At 41.0% G+C, this 18,731-nt stretch overlaps 1 protein-coding gene across 3 annotated transcripts in view; it reads right to left on the reverse strand.

The window, feature by feature from the left end:
* Positions 1 to 18,731, reverse strand: part of Atr (ATR serine/threonine kinase) — a 69,698-nt gene that overhangs the window by 8,194 nt on the left and 42,773 nt on the right. For all 3 annotated transcript variants that reach the window (XM_070005561.1, XM_070005560.1, XM_070005562.1), the window contains 12 exons: positions 17,906 to 17,997; positions 16,259 to 16,350; positions 15,638 to 15,815; positions 14,220 to 14,399; positions 12,484 to 12,643; positions 10,460 to 10,639; positions 9,058 to 9,200; positions 6,079 to 6,176; positions 5,358 to 5,590; positions 3,151 to 3,285; positions 611 to 811; positions 334 to 477 (listed from right to left, as the gene is read on the reverse strand). In XM_070005561.1, the coding sequence (XP_069861662.1) occupies positions 334 to 477; positions 611 to 811; positions 3,151 to 3,285; positions 5,358 to 5,590; positions 6,079 to 6,176; positions 9,058 to 9,200; positions 10,460 to 10,639; positions 12,484 to 12,643; positions 14,220 to 14,399; positions 15,638 to 15,815; positions 16,259 to 16,350; positions 17,906 to 17,997 (1,836 nt within the window). The remainder of the gene's footprint in view (positions 1 to 333; positions 478 to 610; positions 812 to 3,150; positions 3,286 to 5,357; positions 5,591 to 6,078; positions 6,177 to 9,057; positions 9,201 to 10,459; positions 10,640 to 12,483; positions 12,644 to 14,219; positions 14,400 to 15,637; positions 15,816 to 16,258; positions 16,351 to 17,905; positions 17,998 to 18,731) is intronic.

The raw sequence follows: 18,731 nt of genomic DNA on the forward strand, positions 1-18,731 counted from the left end.
AGTTAAGTACTCTACCACTTGAGCCACAGCGCCACTTCCAGTTTTCTGGTGATTGATTGGAGTTAAGAGTCTCACAGACTTTCCTGCCCGGGCTGGCTTTGAACTGCGATCCTCAGATCTCAGCCTCCTGAGTAGCTAGGATTCCAGGTGTGAGCCACCAGCACCTGGCTAATTTTATGTTATATATAAATTTTACTACAAGAAAAAAATTGTGAAAAAAAGGCCAGTATACTTCCTTCCTTTCTGAGAAAGTAATATGACTGCATACTGAGAAGTCTGATCATATGATGGTAATTCTGCTAATTCCCACATAGAAGCAAACCATCTCCAAACCTTGTTAATCAAAGAGTTGAATTCCATTAGTCTACAGTCCTTTCTCAGGTCATCTTTTGGCTTGCACATCATGATATACAACTTTCCATCTGAACCTTTTATAGAGATTTTCTTTGGTTTCTGAAGAGAAGGAAGAATTTCCACCTAAAAGATGACAAATATCATATTAGTTAAAACCAAAACTGCTTAAATATCTGCACACTGAGTTATGTAAAATAAAAATGAAGATGATAGTAAATTTCAAAGGCATTGCTCTCATCATATAAGTGAAGTTTACCGTATCATCGAAGCCTGTAATATAGACCCAATGCCCGGGAAACGCATCATGGTTGGCATGGGCACCCAGAATGGAAGGAAGTGTAGGTATCATGACTGATTGCAAAGGAATGAGGATCTCACTGAATGTCATATCTTCCACCAACTTCTTCAGCATTTTAAAGTGAGTATTCATGCTAAATGTGGAAACACTCACATCAAACTGGAAAACAAAAGTAATACATTCTTACTTCTATGTTTATCTTTGAATTATACAATGCTTAACTTCTACCACAATAAACATTTCATTTTCATGCTACGTTAATTACAAGAGTTTAGCAGTGTGCAGTTTCCTAACTAGTTATAGTCATCTTGCTTTAACCTAGTAGCACTAATGAAACTAACACCACAGGATTGTTTAATGAGAGCTGTGGTCAGACATTAGAAAATCCAAAAAGATTTATAAGTCAATTCATTTGGCAGCAAAATGATACTCAAACATATATTTTTAAATACATGATTTTATGGTTTAATTTTATATATCTTCTACTTAATATTCCTTCTAAGAAACTTAGGTAATAGCCAGGTGCCCATGGCTCACACATGTAATCCTAGCTATTCAGGAGGCTGAGATCTGAGGATTGTGGTTCAAAGCTAGCCAGGGAAGGAAAGTCTGTGAAACTTTATTTTTTCTTTTATTTATTTATTTTGTCGGTCATGGGGCCTGAATTCTGGGCCTGGGCGCTGTCCTTCAGCTCTTCAGCTCAAGGTGAGTGCTCTACCACTTGAACCACAGCACCACTTCCGGCTTTTTCTGCTTATGTGGTGCTGAGGAATCAAACCCAGGGTGCCTCATGCATGCAAGGCAAGCACTCTACCACTGAGCCACCTTCCCAGATTATGAGACTCTTATCTCCAATAAACCACCAGAATACCGGAAATGGTACTGTGATTCAAGTGGTACAGCGCTAGCCTTGAGCTGAAGAGCTGAGGGATGGTGCCCAAGACCAGAGTTCAAGCCCTACAACTGAAAAAAAAAAAGTTTAGGAATAAAATATAGAGTTTTCTATTATTCAAAATTCACACTAAGAATTTTCAGAAAATTTTATGTTATAAATTTTATTTTTTTATTTTCTTTTTGGCAGTCCTGGGGCTTGAACTCAGGGCCTAGGCACTGTCCCTGAGCTTATTTTGCTCAAGGCTAGCACTCTACCACTTGAGCCACAGTGCCACTTCCAGCCTTTCTGCTTAAATGGTACTGAGGAATCAAACCCAGGACTTCATGCATGCTAGGCAAGCACTCTACCACTGAGCCACTTCCCAGCACTGTTATAAATTTTAAAAACAGCTTTGTTGGGCTGGGAAGGTGGCTTAGTGGTAGAGTGCTTGCCTTGCATGCATGAGGCCCTGGGTTCAATTCCTCAGCACCACATAAGCAGAAAAAAAAAAGCCGGAAGTGGCGCTGTGGCTCAAGTGGTAGAGTGCTAGCCTTGAGCTGAAGAGCTGAGGGACAGCGCCCAGGCCCAGAGTTCAGGCCCCACAACCAGACCCAAAAAGAAAAAAAAAACAAAAAACAAAAAAAACCAAAACAGCTTTGTTAACAGTGGATGGAGAGTATGCTCACTGGTAGAGCACTTGCCTAGCTTTCTCAAGTCTGGTTCAATTTTAATACTACCAAAACAAAAAGATAAATCCACACATATTCAAAGTACAAATTTGTGCTGGGTACGCTAGTAGTTCATACTTGTTTTTTTTTTTTTTTGGGGTCCGGTTGTGGGGCCTGAACTCTGGGCCTGGGCACTGTCCCTCAGCTCTTCAGCTCAAAGCTAGTGCTCTACCACTTGAGACACAGCGCCACTTCCGGCTTTTTTCTTTTTGCTTATGTGGTGCTGAGGAATCGAACCCAGGGCCTCAGGCATGCAAGGCAAGCGCTTTAACCACTGAGCCACCTTCCCAGCCCAGTAGTTCATACTTGTAATCCTAACAGCTCAGTAGGCAGATGTGAGGATCCTGCCTGGGCAGGATCTAATTAACCATAAAAAGCTGGAAGTAGAGTTGTGGCTCAAAGGGTAGAGCACTAGCCTTCGGCAAAAGAACTCAGGGACAATGCCCAGGTCCCAAGTTCAAGCCCCAATACTGGAACAACAACAACAACAACAACAAAAGTACACACTTGATACATTTTTTGACATGTATATATGATTGAGTATGTGTGTGCATGTGCACGTATGCTAGTACTAGTGTTTGAACTCAGGGCCTAGGCACTGTCTTTAGCTTTTTCACTCAAAGCTATTTGAGTCACATTTGAGCCACACCTCCATCTCTGGATTTTTGCTAGTTAATTGGAGATAAGAGTCTCAGGGACTTTCCTGACCTCGATCCTCAGATCTCAGCCTTCTGAGTAGTAAGGATAATAAGCGTGAGCCATCAGTGCCCAGCTCACGTATCTGTATATGTTAGAAACTTATTTAGTCAAGTGGAAGAAGATCAGCTCAAATCACATTTGTATTTTATATAAATGATTGAACAGCTATCTATAAACAATAAGATCTGTGAAAGTACCGGTCTGTTGCACAATTCCAGAAGCTTGTCTGTCAGGCGAGTTGAATCTCCAACAAACTTTTCTAATGACTTTTTCATATTGATAGCTTTGTTTAAAATTTCCTTGCATCTGTTCACACGCATGGGATAAGAAGACTGTCATAAAAAAAGAGTTAAATAAAATCATATATTAGATTTTAAATAGGTAAGAAAACTTGTGACTGACAAAAAACAACTTAAAAAATACTAGTGGCTCACGCCTATAATCCTAGGTGGCTGAGATCTGAGGACTGCAGTTCAAAGCCAGCCCAGGCAGGAAAGTCTATGAGACTCATCTCCAACTTATTTCCAAAAGCCAGAAGTTGAGCTATGACTCAAGTGGTAGAGTGCTGGCTTTGAGGCAGTGCCCAGGCCCTCAGTTCAAGCCCTAGGACCAGCACACACACACACAAAAAAAGCTCACGATGTGAGTTTATACTGATAGAAATACAATGTGGCAATGCCATCAAAAGCCATAAAAATGTTTTTTACCTCATAACCCGGTAAAAGCTCTTCTTGAGAACTATATGAAAGGAAAGCAAGTATAGAAATATCTAGAAGTAATCCAACAACAAAGAAAAGAAAGAATCTTTTTTTTGTTTTTGTTCTTGGCTGTGGGGCTTGAACGCAGGGACAGGCCCTATCCCTGAGCTTTTCTGCTCAAGGCTAGTCTCATATCATTTTTGAGCCAGAGTCCTACTTCTGGTTTTCTGGTGGTTAATTAGATAAGAGTCTCACAAGACTTCCCTGCCTAGGTAGCTTTGTTTGTTTGGTTTTTTTTGGGTCCAGTTGTGGGGCCTGAACTCTGGGCCTGGGCGCTGTTCCTCAGCTCTTCAGCTCAAGGCTAGCGCTCTATCACTTGAGCCACAGCGCCACTTCCGGCTTTTTTCTTTTTGCTTATGTGGTGCTGAGGAATCGAACCCAGGGCCTCATGCATGCAAGGCAAGCGCTCTACCACTGAGGCACCTTCCCAGCCCATGCCTAGGTAGCTTTGAACTGCAACCCTTAGATCTGAGCTTCCTGAGTAGCTAGGATTATAGGTATAAGCCACCAGCACCTGGCTAAAATCATCTTAATGATAAGCTATTTATCTAAAGTATAGAAAGCCATTTAAAACTTCTATTCAGTTACAGAAAACTGTTTAAAAACAATATGTAAAGATACCAATATATTCAATTCTTTTTTTTTTTTTTTTTGTTGGTCGTGGGGCTTGAACTCTGGGCCTGGGCGTTGTCCCTCAGCTCTTCAGCTCAAGGCGAGCACTCTACCACTTGAGCTACAGCGCCACTTCCGGTTTTCTGGTGGTTTTATTGGAGATAGGAGTCTCATGGTTTCTCCTGCCCGGGCTGGCTTTGAACCGAGATCCTCAGATCTCAGACTCCTGAGTAGCTAGGATTACAGGCGTGAGCCACCAGCACCCGGCCAATATATTCAATTCTTAACTATTTTTATTTAATATTTAAGTGAAAAATAGGAAAATATGCCATGTAACTTCTAGTGTTAAAATATGCTTAGAAATATACATACAGAGGCTGGGAAGGTGGCTCAGTGGTAGAGTGCTTGCCTTGCATGCCTGAGGCCCTGGGTTTGATTCCTCAGCACCACATAAGCAAAAAAGAAAAAAGCCGAAGTGGCGCTGTGGCTCAAGTGGTAGAGCGCTAGCCTTGAACTGAAGAGCTGAGGGACAGCGCCCACGCCCAGAGTTCAGGCCCCATGACCGGACCCAAAAAAAAAATATATATATACATACAAAATTACAACAAAATATTAATCAATGGCATCATTCATTTTCATTTTTACCTCTATGCAAATTCTAAATTCTCTAAACTATTTCTTTATTAAATATTTTCATCACCTTAAACATGCCCATTTAAAATACTTCAATGAAGTATTGTTTTTAGTATATAGTCCAAGCACTTTGGATTAAAGTACTTGAATAAAAAAGGGTTACCATTATAGTTTATTAGACTTCATAAAGAAAATATACTGAATTCTTTGATTTTAAGCATGTCATTTCATATGGTAAATATCTCCAAATATCTTAGTGAAGCATAGAAGGTTATGTATAGGCTAATTACAGTATGCCATAACTTCTCTTTTTAGGCTGTATTTAAAACAACAAACCTAATATTCAGTCCAGAACCCTATTAGCCACAGAAAATAGAAGACACTGAGGTGACTGAGATTACCTTTGACACAGCTGTTATCAGCCACATTGCTTGCTGAGGATAGGACAAGAAAACTTTGGCTATTATTTCCATCAAGACAACAAAGACTTCATTTGAAGAATGACAGATTCGAGAGATCAATTGTGAAAAGGCAGTCAAAAATTGATAGGGAGGTAGCTGATTCTTGTGTTCTGTGATAACCTTATTCATTTTAGTCAAGTCATTTTTCATTTGTATGCGATCAGCTCGGCTACCTAGGAAAAAAATTCAGTTGAAAAGACCAAAAAGAAAAAGAAGTGTTATCCGTTTACTTCACATTAAAAAATTATTTCAAAAACCCTTTAAAAACACATTATTTCCAACCTGTGAAATGGTTAATTCTGACTGAGTAGGAAAAACATGTAGGGCCAAGAGCTATTAGTTTTTACTACTCATGGTAATTTCTGAGTAAATTATTCATTTGAAATGTGATGTATTTTCTTATGTGTTGAGTTTATCAAGAAATGGTTAGAATTTCATAGGTAAGCCATAAATTGCAGCTAGTTTAAAAGTCTGTGATGTATCTTTCCCTTCCTTCTCCCAATTATTGCACTTTAACAATACTTAAATGATCACATTAATTCTTAACTTTTCGTAAATTAGATGGTCAAGGCAAATGTAACTTTGTACCAAAGTTATAATTTTTTTTAAGTTATAATTCTTTATACCAAAGTTAAAATTCTGGTTCCTTGGGAAGTAATACCTTTTTCACACTCGTATGCTTTAGCACCAAAATCAAGCCATAGTGATAACATTCGGGGCATTGACTGATAAATGAATTGATTTCCATACTGTAAAGATCTGAAATTATATAGATAAGGAAGATTATTAACACAGGGCTCTTTTTTAGGTTATGTGAACTAAAAGGACTTAAAGTACCATTCACATTACATACAGCCTTCTGACAAATTGGGCTTTCTTCCTAATAGAGGTTATTTTTGACTCTTGCCTCCTTTTTTTCTTACTAATTCACCACTTAGCTTTGTACTGTGTGAGTCAAAAATGATACAAGTTCTGAGTTAATGGGGCTTCTGCCAATACTTTTAACTTGTCCTTACAATCTGTACCTTTGTTTGAATTCTACAGCCTATAAGTCTTGGTCAGGCCCAATCATTCCATTTTCTGGAAAATCACAACCCCACACTTCTTCCCTTCAATAAATTCTGGACTGATTCCAGAAATTCTGGTTTTATCATGCTCTGCTTAATTAAAAAATATGAATTAACAGCCTATAGATTAAGAATATATGACCGGGTGCTGGTGGCTCATGCCTGTAATCCTAGCTACTCAAGTGGCTGTGATTTGAAGATCATGGTTTGAAGCCAGCCCAAGCAGGGAAGTCCGTGAGATTCTCATCTTCAATTAACCACCAAAAAAGTCATTAGTGAAGGTGTGGCTCAAGTGGTATAGTGCCAGTCTTAAGGGGAAAAAGCTAAGGGACAATGCCCAGGCTCTGAGTTCAATCCTCAATATGGTATCACCCATCTCCAACTTGGCCCCCCCCCAAAAAAAATCCCACAAAATTATATGAATGGTGAATGACAGTTCTTGGGATTCAAATATTCATAATCCCTTATCTCTGGAATTTTCCAGTCTTACTATTCGAGAGTTTAGGTTGGTCATCAGGTCTAATTTCTAACCATCCATCCTATGAACAAACCCCTCAATGCTGGTTACTGGCAAACCTGCAAAAACAATCAAGTTGTCTCCTTACTGAAAAAGAAAGGTTTTGAAGTATGGTGATCACCTTATTTAAGAAAAAAATTTGGAGCTGGGCCCTGGTGGCTCACGCCTGTAATCCTAGCTACTCAGGAGGCTGAGATCTGAGGATCACGGTTCAAAGCCAGCCCGGCCAGGATAGTCCGTGAGACTCTGATCTCCAATGAACCACCAGAGAACCAGAAGTGGCGCTGTAGCTCAAGTGGTAGAGCGCTCGCCTTGAGCTGAAGAGCTGAGGGACAGCGCCCAGGCCCAGAGTTCAAGCCCCACGACCGACAAAAAAAAAAGAAAAAAATTTGGGGGCTGGGAAGGTGGCTCAGTGGTAGAGCGCTTGCCTTGCATGCATGAGGCCCTGAGTTCAATTCCTCAGCACCACATAAGCAGCAAGTGACACTGTGGCTCAAGTTCAGGCCCCACAACCGGACCACCCCCCCAAAAAAACAATTTTTTTTTTTTGGTGCCAATCTTAAGGCTTGAACTTAGGGACTGGGCACTATTCCTGAGCTTTTTTGCTCAAGACTAGTGCTCTACCACTTGAGCCACAGCTCTACGTCTGGCTTTGTGATGGTTAGAGATCAGTCTTACAGACTTTCCTGCCCAGGGACTGACTTTGAACCACTATCTTCAGATCATAGCCCTCTGACTAGTTAGGATTACAAGGATAAGCCACCAGTGCCCAGATTTTATTCAAACTTTTTATTGTGGTAAAATAAGCATAACATAAAAATATCCCCCCTTACCACGTTTAAGCAGAAACCTGGCTGTATATTCACACTGCTATCCATGCGCACCATCATGCCTGCATCACCACCATCCATCCACCTTTGGAATTCTACACCATCCCATCTAGAAGCTCAACATCCACCGACTCTCCATCCCCACACCATGCCCCTCTGTGCTAACAATTATTATTCCACCTCAGATCTGTCCAAAGCTCATAACTTCTGGATTTGTCTGTTTCACTTCTGCTGCCTTGATTATATCAGGAAGATCTTTCTGATATTTATATGTGCTTTCACATTCTGTTATGAACCATTATTGAAATGTTTTATGTCTATACAGATGCTGTGTAGCTCCTTGAGGGAAAACATTGATACTTAATCAGTAATAATATAGTTAGTCAAGATAACTTCAGTCATTTAAATACATGTTAAAAGCTAATATCTACTTCTGTAAGCATGCAAACATTTTACCATAACTACTATAGATAGAAATAGATTCTGACGAGGCTGAGTATGGTGGTATATATTTGTAATGCCAGCACTTACAAGGTTAAGGCAGAAGGACTGAGGCCAGCCTGGCTAACATAGCAAGACTCTGACTCAAAAGAAAGAAAAAGGAAAAAGAAAAAAAAAAAAAAAAGGAAGAAATAGGTTCCAAAATGGCCTTACTCCCTTGAAGAGGATTCAAAAACCTTTTCCTACAACTAAGAGTTTTAATGCATATAAGGACTTTAAATAGTTACTTTAAGTAGTTTAAATAGGGTTTTAAATAGTTAAGAAGAAACATTAAATGCATTCCATATCAAGGCATAGGATACATACTAAGACTAAAGAGCAAATGACAAGGGCTGGGAAGGTGGCTCAGTGGTAGAGTGCTTGCCTTGCATGCATGAGGCCCTGGGTTCAATTCCTCAGCACCACATAAGCAAATAGGAAAAAGCCGGGAGTGGCGCTGTGGCTCATAGTGGTAGAGCGCTAGCCTTGAGCTGAAGAGCTGAGGGACAGCGCCCAGGCCCAGAGTTCAAGCCGCACAACTGGACCCTAACCCCCACCCCCAAAAAAAGAGTAAATGACAAGATCAGCTGTTGGGTGTGTACTCTGAAAGCATGTAGTGTTACAGTGTTGTGTCTAGCATGTGTGATCTACAACACCACAGAAAAACAAAAACAAAAACAACCCACAGCCCCACAAACCATCTTGTCTATGTGAATAAAGCGGCACCAATACACTGTTATACTCACTTTCCAAAGTGAATGACTATGTAACGGATGAGGTCGCCTTGCTTCTCCATTTTGTTGTCTGTTACCATGGGCATCAGTTTGTCATAGTACTTGGCAAGGTAAAAATGCCCAACTTCCCACTCTGGGAGGAACAAGGTCACATCCTATGGAAGAGAACACTGGTCATTCATGAGGAGAACCTCACACTATGAACTAACGTTTTCATTTCCTTTCAATATGTGCATGTGAAAATGTCAACTCCCTTTGGAACGACCTCAGCTATACCCACAGGCTTTGCTATGACATAATTACCATTTAGCTCAAAGTATTTTAAAATTTCCACTGTAGTTTTTCATTGATCCAGGAGTCAGGGGTTTATTTTATTTATTTCTTGGTGCTGGCATTGGCACTTCAACACAGGGTCTAAGTACTGTTCCTGAGCTTTTGTGCTCAAAACTAGCACTCTCCCACTTGACCTACAACTCCACTGCCAGCATTTTATGGTTAACTGGAGATTAAAACCTTAACCAACTTTCCTGGCTTTGAACTATGATCCTGAGATCTCAGCCTCCTGATTATTTAGAATTACAGGTGTGAGCCACTGGTGCCTGGCTGTCCATAGGTTTATTTTTATTTTTTGGGTTGTGGGGCTTGCACTCGGGGCCTGGGTGCCGACCCTCAGCTTTTGTGCTCAAGGCTAGAGCTACCACCTTGAGCCATGGTTCCACTTCTGGTTTTCTGGTAAGGGTTAACTGGAGGTAAGAGTCTCATAAGGCATTGCTGCCCAGGTTGGCTAACCTTGATCCCAGTTATCAGCCTCCTGAGTAACTAGGATTATAGGTGTGAGACACTAGCAACTCGCTTGAGAGGTTTATTTTTTTATTTTTATTTTTGTTGGTTGTGGGACTCGAACTCTGGGTCTGGGCGCTATCCCTCAGCTCTTCAGCTCAAGGCAAGTGCTATACCAATTAAGCCACAGCACCACTTCCAGTTTTCTGGTGGTTTATTGGAGATAAGAGTCTCACGGACTTTACTGCCCGGGCTGGCTTTGAACCGTGATCCTCAGATCTCAGCCTCCTGAGCAGCTAGGATGACAGGTGTGAGCCACCAGCGCCCGGCTCTTCATTATTTTTGAACTACATTATAGCTGTCTTGGCACCCTGTGCCCTCTCCCAACTACACCCACCTTGACAAAGTCCAGCATGAGAGCTTTATTTTTTATGACACTATCTTATAATATCTACTAAGGAAATTACATAAGTTTAACTTTGGAGTAGGTGGGAGGAGCAGGGGCTGCACCCTGTTTCAGGATGGTAAGTGGTCTCACTAGAGTTTACCTTGTGGTGATTCCTTATAGTTAGAGTCTAATCTCACTGAAGAGCTAGTTTCCTATTATACATGTACTTTTTAAAAATATACTTGCCTTGTATTTTTTCATAACTGCATTGCTCTCAAAGTTAGCTGTTTCTTCCATAAATCGTCCCACAAGTAGGGTAGCTCGACCAAGAATCAACATGTCCTTACTCTCAGTTTGGGATTTATCTTCAGGAAAACATAAATCAACACCTTTTTGAAGAACAATAAGTGCCTGATGAACATCTCCCTAAGAGAAAAAAGACAGCAAGCCTTTTAATTGAAGAATATATTTGTTTTCTGAAAAACAAAATTATTCAAAGTTCATTAAATGTTTAAGTACAAATCCACCAGTAATTTCATATTTATTTCTCATTTCCCTCCTAATAAAAAAATTCTAAAAGAGAAGTACTAATTCGTTTCAGGTAGAAATCTTTTATTTATTCATTCATTCATTTACTCATCTGAAGTTTTATGTAGATGGCATGGAGTCACAATCACAGGTAAACTGAAATCTCTAGCGTGAAACACTCATAACCAGCTGGGTGTGGTTGGTATACCCCCAGGAGTTGGAGATAGGAGGACTGAAAGTTCCAAGACAGCCTGGACTACACAGTGAGAGTGTCAAGAAGAAAGAGAAAGAGAGAAAGGAAGGAAGGAAGAAAGAAAGAGAGGGAAAGAGAGGAAGGAAGGAAGGAAGAAAGAAAGAGAGGGAAAGAGAGGGAGCGGGAGGGAAGGAAGGAGAGAAAAGAAATGGAAAAAATAAAGGAAGAAAGAAAAAGACAAAAGAGAAAGAAAGATGGAGAACAGAAAGGAAAAAGGAAAAGAAAAAGAAAAAAAAAGGAAAAAGAAAAGAGGGCTGGGAAGGTGGCTCAGTGGTAGAGTGCTTGCTTAGCATGAATGAACCCCTGGGTTCAAATTCTCAGTACCACAAACACAAAAAAAGTCAGAAATGGAGTTGTTGCTCAAGGGTAGAGTGCCAGCCAGCCTTGAGCAAAAGAAGCAAAAAAAAAAAAAAAAAAGTGCCCAGGTCCTGAGTTCAAGCCCAGGACTGGCAAAAAAATAAAGAAAGAAAGAAAGAGAGAGAGAGAGAAAGAAAGGAAGAAAGAAAGAAAGAAAGAGAGAGAAAGAAGGAAAGAAAGAAAGAGAGAGAAGAAAGAAAGAAAGAGAAAGAAGGAAAGGAAGGAAGAGAGAGAAAGAAAGAGGAAAGGAAGGAGGGAAGAAGAAAAGAAAGAAAGAAAGAAAGAAAGAGAGAGAGAGAGAGGGAGAGAGGGAGGGAGGGAGGGAGGGAGCAAGGAAGGAAGGAAGAAAGAAAGAAAGAAAGAAAGTAAGTGGTCTGGGAAGGTGGCTCAGTGGTAGAGCGCTTGCCTTGCATGCATGAGGCCCTGGGTTCGATTCCTCAGCATCACATAAGCAAAAAGAAAAAAGCTGGAAGTGGCGCTGTGGCTCAAGTGGTAGAGTGCTAGCCTTGAGCTGAAGAGCTGAGGGACAGCGCCCAGGCCCAGAGTTCAGGCCCCATGACTGGCAAAAAAAAAGAAAGAAAGAAAGAGAAAGAAAGGTTTACAGTCAAGCAAGGAGACACTAGTATGTCAGGCTGTGATGAGTACTATTCCAGAGGACTACATGTAGGCATTAGGGAATTCTGGACAGCCATCTATTATTAGAGGCTTAAAATAATAAAGATATGGGTTTAAATAGTAGAAACTAGATAAGATTCAAGAAGTATTTCCAAAGTTAAGGAGCTACTAACTAGGCACTGGTGGCTCACACCTGTATTCCTAGCTACTCAGGAGGCTGAGATCTGAGTATTGTGGTTCAACGCCAGCCTCGGCAGGTAAGTCCGTGAGACTCTTATCTCCAATGAAACACCAGAAATCTGGAAGTGGCGCTGTGGCTCAAGTGGTAGAGCCCTAGCCTTAAGCTGAGGAGCTAAGGGACAGCACCCAGGTCCAGAGTTCAAGCCCCATGAGTGACAAAATAAATAAATAAAAAGGTTCTGAATTTGGACCGGGTGTTTTCCCTCAGCTGGCCCTTTTCAGGAAGCACAGAGTCCACAACAGAATATAGAGAGGGTAGTATTTCTGTAGCTATTACCTTGGACCAGAGCCACTTGGCCTTTTCCATGTAGAGTTCAGCAAGTCTGGACTCCCCGGCATTGAGGAGAGCGTTGTAGGCTGTCTGGTGGTGACCAGCCTTTCGAGCCACTCTGGCGCTCTGTAGCCAGCATTCTCCAATCATCTCATTGTAATCTGGTCTAACGGCATGTGGCAGGACATGAAGAAAAAGAGCATTTGTAAGTGTGCTCAGGAACCCAACTAAAATACCTCTTTCCAAAAAAAGTTAAGGGGAGATGGGAAGGGATGAGAAGGGGAAACAAAGGAGGAGACAACAATGCTTGATAAGAAATGTACTCATTATCTTGTCCATGTAATTGTAACCCCTCTGTACAGTATTTTCACAATAAAAAAAAAGAGTTAAGCTTCTTAATGTACTATTTAAAAGGAATCAACAAATACTTGGTTAAAAAAGAAAAAAAAACACAAAAAACCCTGATTTTAATTTTCTTACAATGTTCCATTTTTATCTGTTATAAATTAGGGAGATTAGCTGGGTGCCTGTGACTCATGCCTGTAATCCTAGCTACTCAGGACGCTGAGATCTGAGGATCGGGGTTCAAAGTCAGCCCAGGCAGGAAAGTCCGTGACACTTTCATCTCCAATAAACCACTAAGAAATGGGAAGTGGCACTGTGGCTCAAATGGTAGAGCACTCGGCTTGAGCTGAAGAGTACAGGGACAGTGCCCAGGCCCAGAGTTCAAGCCCCACAACCCACAAAGAAAAACAATAATAAAAAAAAATTAGGAGCCAGGCACCGGTGGCTCACACCTGTAATCCTAGCTACTCAGGAGGCTGAGATCTGAGGATCACCATTGAAAGCCAGCCCAGTCAGGAAAGTCTGTGAGACTCTTATCTCCTATAAACCACTAGAAGACCGGAAGTGGCACTGTGGCTCAAGTGGTAGAGTGCTTGCTTTGAGCTGAAGAGTGCAGGGACATCACCCAGGCCCAGAGTTCAAGTCCCATGACCGACAAAATCAATCAATCAATTAGGAGATTTTATTTTATTTTGTGGTTCCATCAAACTCATGGCAAAGAACATGCTAGTCAAAGCTAGGAGCTGGTGGCTCAGGCCTGTCATCTTAGCTACTCAGGAGGCTGAAAACTGAGGATCACGGTTCAAAGCCAGCCTGGGCATGAAAGTTTGTGGGTTTCTTCTCTAATGAACCACCAGAAAACTAAAAGTGGTGCTGTGGCTCAAAGTGGTAGAGTGCTATCCTTGAGCAAAAGTGCTCAGGGACTGTGCTCAGGTCCCAAGTTCAAGCCCCATGACAGGAAGGAAAAACAAAACAAAACAAAAAAAACAAGCTAGTCAAATGCTCTACCACTGAGTTTTATCCCCAGCCCAGGACTTTGTATTGACTTATACTAGCACTTCCCCAAAATATGCTTATTACCTTTCAAAGAAGGGTGGGGCGGGGGGGGGGGGCTAGGAATGTGGCTTAGTGGTAGAGCGCTATCTTTGAGCAAAAGAAGCTCAAGGACAGTGCCCAGGCCCTAAGTTCAAGGCCCAAGACTGGCAAAAAAAAAAAAAAAAAAAAAGGTAAATGGCATATAAAATTGATTCTCATGTAGGCCTGTTTCAATTATACAATGTATTCTTGAGAATAACAGAAAAATGCAAATGAGGAAATAAAATACTCCCTAGCACCATCCAAACATCATACTAAATTCAAGATTAACTGGCATTAAGAAAAAAAAAGAATGTTGAAACCTTTTGTTGAGACTCAGCAAAGCCCTCCGGAGGGCCAGGATGGGCTCCTTGGCTCTGTAGGAATTCTGGGTCATCTCTAGACGAGCCACCCAGTTGAGAGAGTCCTCGTGACACCCGTCACCTGGAAACTGGTGAAACAGAGGTCTGACGCCATGCTCTAACTCACACAACATGTGCAACCTGCCAACAGACACAGCACGTTAATCACCCTCTGAGCCTCTGAGTAGGTCATGCATAAAGCATGGGCATTCCATCAGCATGGAGAATCAATGATGAGTAGTTTTTCTTTGGTAGAATCTGAATATATATATTCTTATTATGTAAACAGCAACAGTTATATGTTCGATTTCAAACTGAGCATAAGCAACGATTTATGCTAGTTACAATACTGAATGTTTTGCTGTGATTCCCCAAATTTCTTATGAACTAAATGGAAATACTTAACAACCAAACTTTTCCACCTGCATTAAAATAAAATACGGATTCACTATAAAGCAACATGAACTCTGTATATTACTGGTGCTACTATAAGAAGGCCTGTGCAATGAATGGAAGTTTGATTTTCTTTTCTAAGAGGGCACAAATATAGCCCGAGGGTATTCTGAGTAGGTACAGAATGGAAATTATGGCAAGTGCCAATGTGCCAGACTCAGGAGATGTCTCAGTTACTAAGGTTAGTTACACAGGAAATCAGCTATGACATTACAAGAGAAAAAGAACTACTTATGGTTTTTTAAAAATTAGTTTTCCAAGCCAGGTGCTGGTGGCTCACGCCTGTAATCCTAGCTACTTAGGAGGCTGAGATCTGAGGATCGCGGTTCAAACCCATCCCGGGCAAGAAAGTCCGTGAAACTCCTATCTCCAATAAACACTCAGAAAACCGGAAGTGGCGCTGTAGTTCAAGTGGTAGAGTGCTCGCCTTGAGCTGAAGAGCTGAGGGACAGAGCTCAGGCCCAGAGTTCAAGCCCTATAACAGACAAAAAAAAGTAGTTTTCCAATAAAAAGGATGGATGTTAGAAGATTTAAAAAACAAAAATCTATAGGGTGACTGTAAGGTAAAAGAATGAAAGAACCATTTTCAGTAGCTAAGCAATCAGCCAAACACACAATCAAAATTATTTACTGATGAAAAATTCCAATCCTGAGCCAGGTACTGTTGGCTTATGCTTGTAATGCTAGCTGCCCAGGAGGCTATGATCTGAGGACTACAGTTCAAAGCCAGCCTGGGCAGGAAAGTATGTGAAAGTCTTACTTACAATTGGCCAGGAAAAATTTGGAAAAAGAAAGGTTCAGGTGTTATAGCACCAGTCTTGAGTAAAAAAGCTAAGGGACAGCAGCCAGGCCCTGAGTTCAAGACTCCGGATCAGCACCATAAAAAATGTATAAAAGTAAATAAAAAAGTGGGAATCCCAAGATACCTCACAATGTATTCATATCCTCGCTGGTAGGAGCCTCTTTCAAAGCTTGCAGCCGACAGTGGTACAATCTGCTCTGCTCTCACGAGTTTCAATGTGTCATAAAAAGCTGTGACATCTTTTTTCTTGGCTGATAGTAGTAGCTGCCCTAGTCTGACACTCCATGTTGTAGACTTTCTATCTGAAAGACAAATGCAGAGTTAAGGAATGCCAAGGTAGATGGGCTCAAAGGCCAGCTTGGTTTCACCTGATGAAATGGTCAGCAGAAATAACATATAGTTTCCTTTTGTTTTATTTTGTGCTGGTCCTGGGGCTTGAACTTAGAGCCTGGGCACTGTTCTTGAACTCTTTTTGCTCAAGGCTAGTGCTCTACCACTTAAGCCACAGCTCCACTTCCAGCTTTTTGTTAGTTAATTGGAGATGAGAGTTTCATGGACTTTCCTGCCTGAGCTGGCTTCAAACAGTGATTCTCAGCTTTCAGTCTCCTGAGTTGCTAAGATTACAGGCGCCAACCACCAGTGCCCAGGTAATTGTTTTTACATCAAAAGCCCCAACAGGAGTTCATAAAATAGAATCAATATTAATAGCAAATTAAAACTGCTTCTACTTCAGCAATCTGTTTACCTGCCGCGAGGTAGTTCTCCACCAAGTCCCACTGTGACAGCTTCCACGCTGCTTCCACTCTGTACGTGTTTAATTCCTCAATCCATTCAGACCTAGTACAACAAACTCCATTCAATTCTAGTTTACTTAAAGAAGCACTTAGAAGGGGCTGGGAAGGTGGCTCAGTGGTAGAGCGCTTGCCTTGTATGCCTGAGGCCCTGGGTTCGATTCCTCAGCACCACATAAGCAAAAAGCTGGAAGTGGTGCTGTGGCTCAAGTGGTAGAGTGCTAGCCTTGAGCTGAAGAGCTGAGGGACAGCACCAGGCCCAGAGTTCAGGCCCCACGACCAGATCCAAAAAAAAAAAAAAAGAAGCACTTAGAAATATTTCATAGGTTTAGAGATTCTATTTGTTGTACTTACTTATTACATTGGTATTATACTGAATTTTGTATTCATTTATAAAATAATTATCTCTATCCAGGAACACCCAGAAAAATGGAATCTTTTCACTCCATTGTTATGATGATGAATGTAGTTTTCATTATTATTTGGGCTTTTTTGAGGGAGAGACTCGTGATTTATCCCATTAACCATATCTGATAGAGCCATTTAAGAATGAGATTCCTTGACAAATTAAACTGTGCCACATATTGAAAGAGAACTTATTCTATCACAGACTGTTATAAAATGATCTGCTTCACTTTAAGAGCCTGAAGAAACAGAGCCAGTGAACACACAAATTGAGAGAAAAGTAATGCTAATAATTTCAGAATTGGGCATATGTGTCAAAGGCAGCTGTGAGCTGCCTTAAAAACATAAAGAAAGAAAAAAGTGTAAGAAAAAAAGATGCTTCTTCAGCAGTCATTTTGATTTTCTTTCTTTTTTTTTTTTTTTTGGTCAGTCCTGGGGCTTGAACTCAGGGCCTGGGCGCTGTCCCTCAGCTCTTCTGCTCAAGGCTAGCGCTCTACCACTTGAGCCACTGCACCAGTTCTGGCCTTTTCTGCTTATGTGGTGCTGAGGAATCAAACCCAGGGCCTCGTGCATGCAAGGCAAGCGCTCTACCACTGAGCCACCTTCCCAGCCCCATCTTGAATTTCTATGGCACAGTTCTCTTTCATTGAGCACGGCAAACACTGGGATGTGTGTGTCCCAGACCCAAAGGGAAGACAGGGAGAGCCTACTTGTTCAGTGTTATCATGAGGAAACGTGACAACCCCATGTTGAGCGTGACAAAATCCCTGTCCTTTCACCTGCCTCACACCTGAGGGTGGGTATTTTTTTTTTTTTTTTTGCCTAATGAATTATTCTTTTCTTAAAAACAAAAACAAACAAGAACCCCTAACAATCAAAACAACTACTACCTCCGAGTGGCCTGTGTGTTCTAAGATCCCATTCTTGGTTGACCAAAGCTCCCTGTCCACTGCAGTCGGTTGGGGGCTGGCATACATTAAAGAATAAGGTTTCTGGTTACAAGAGGAAAACAGTTGCAAGGGCAGATACACTGCCTTCTGAGACTGCCTATCAATATTTTGTTCTTATGCTCATCGCCATGAAAATACATAAGACATTTAATTACTTGAGTAAATATTAAGCTCCCTAAGTCACAAATCAGAAGGTTCCCGTTTCGACAGAACAGTGGGAAGAAATCACTCTCTTATGAACCATACCTGCTGGCGTGTACTCCATTTACTTGAGTGATTACAGAAGAAAGCTGACCAAGACCTAGCATGGACTTCACCACCCCATGATAGTGAATGATCTGGAAAGGTAAAAAGAGGTAAGATCCTGAGTCTCACTTCACACTTACTTAGGGATCCCAGAACAATTCAAGTGACATTTATTAAAAACACCATTTGCCTCAGTGCCTACTTTCCTTAGTTTAGTAACTGACTTGCTTGGCTGATAACAAAACCCACTATCCTGTGTACATTTCAAAGTAACAGAAAAAAAAATCCAGATAACCTAAAAAAAATCTGATTGAACTTATGGAATGCAAAAGTACCCAATACCTTTAACATTTGTTTGTTCTATTTCTCATGTAGGAGTTAAAATTGAAAGGTTATATATATGTCTATTAATATAGATTTGGAGATTTATAACTAAAAAGTTAAATACGAATACATAATAGTCTTTAAAACTGAAGATTGTGAAAAATAAGGACCTTGTGTATTGAACTTCTGAGAAAATAACATGTCAAATATGACAAAAGCAAAACCCCAAGGTGAGAAAATATTAAAGTCTAAGTTATAAATCCATGATTTTGAACCCCTTTCCTGTCCCAGTAAACAGGTGATCCAATGAGCTCAAATTCCAATCGACTATTTCTGAGGTCTGCAGTGGACAAGAACTGTGTGTGTGTGTGTGCATGCATGTTGTTTAGCTGTTTATACATATATTTATGTATTCATTTATTTTTTATAACTATAATAATTGTTTTAACAGTACTGAGGCTGGGGCCCAGGATTGAGTACTATCTCTTATCTTCACTCAAAG

Source organism: Dipodomys merriami, unplaced genomic scaffold, assembly GCF_024711535.1.
Source record: "Dipodomys merriami isolate MVZ:Mamm:240054 unplaced genomic scaffold, mDipMer1.0.p SCAF_68, whole genome shotgun sequence".
Lineage (NCBI taxonomy): Eukaryota > Metazoa > Chordata > Mammalia > Rodentia > Heteromyidae > Dipodomys > Dipodomys merriami.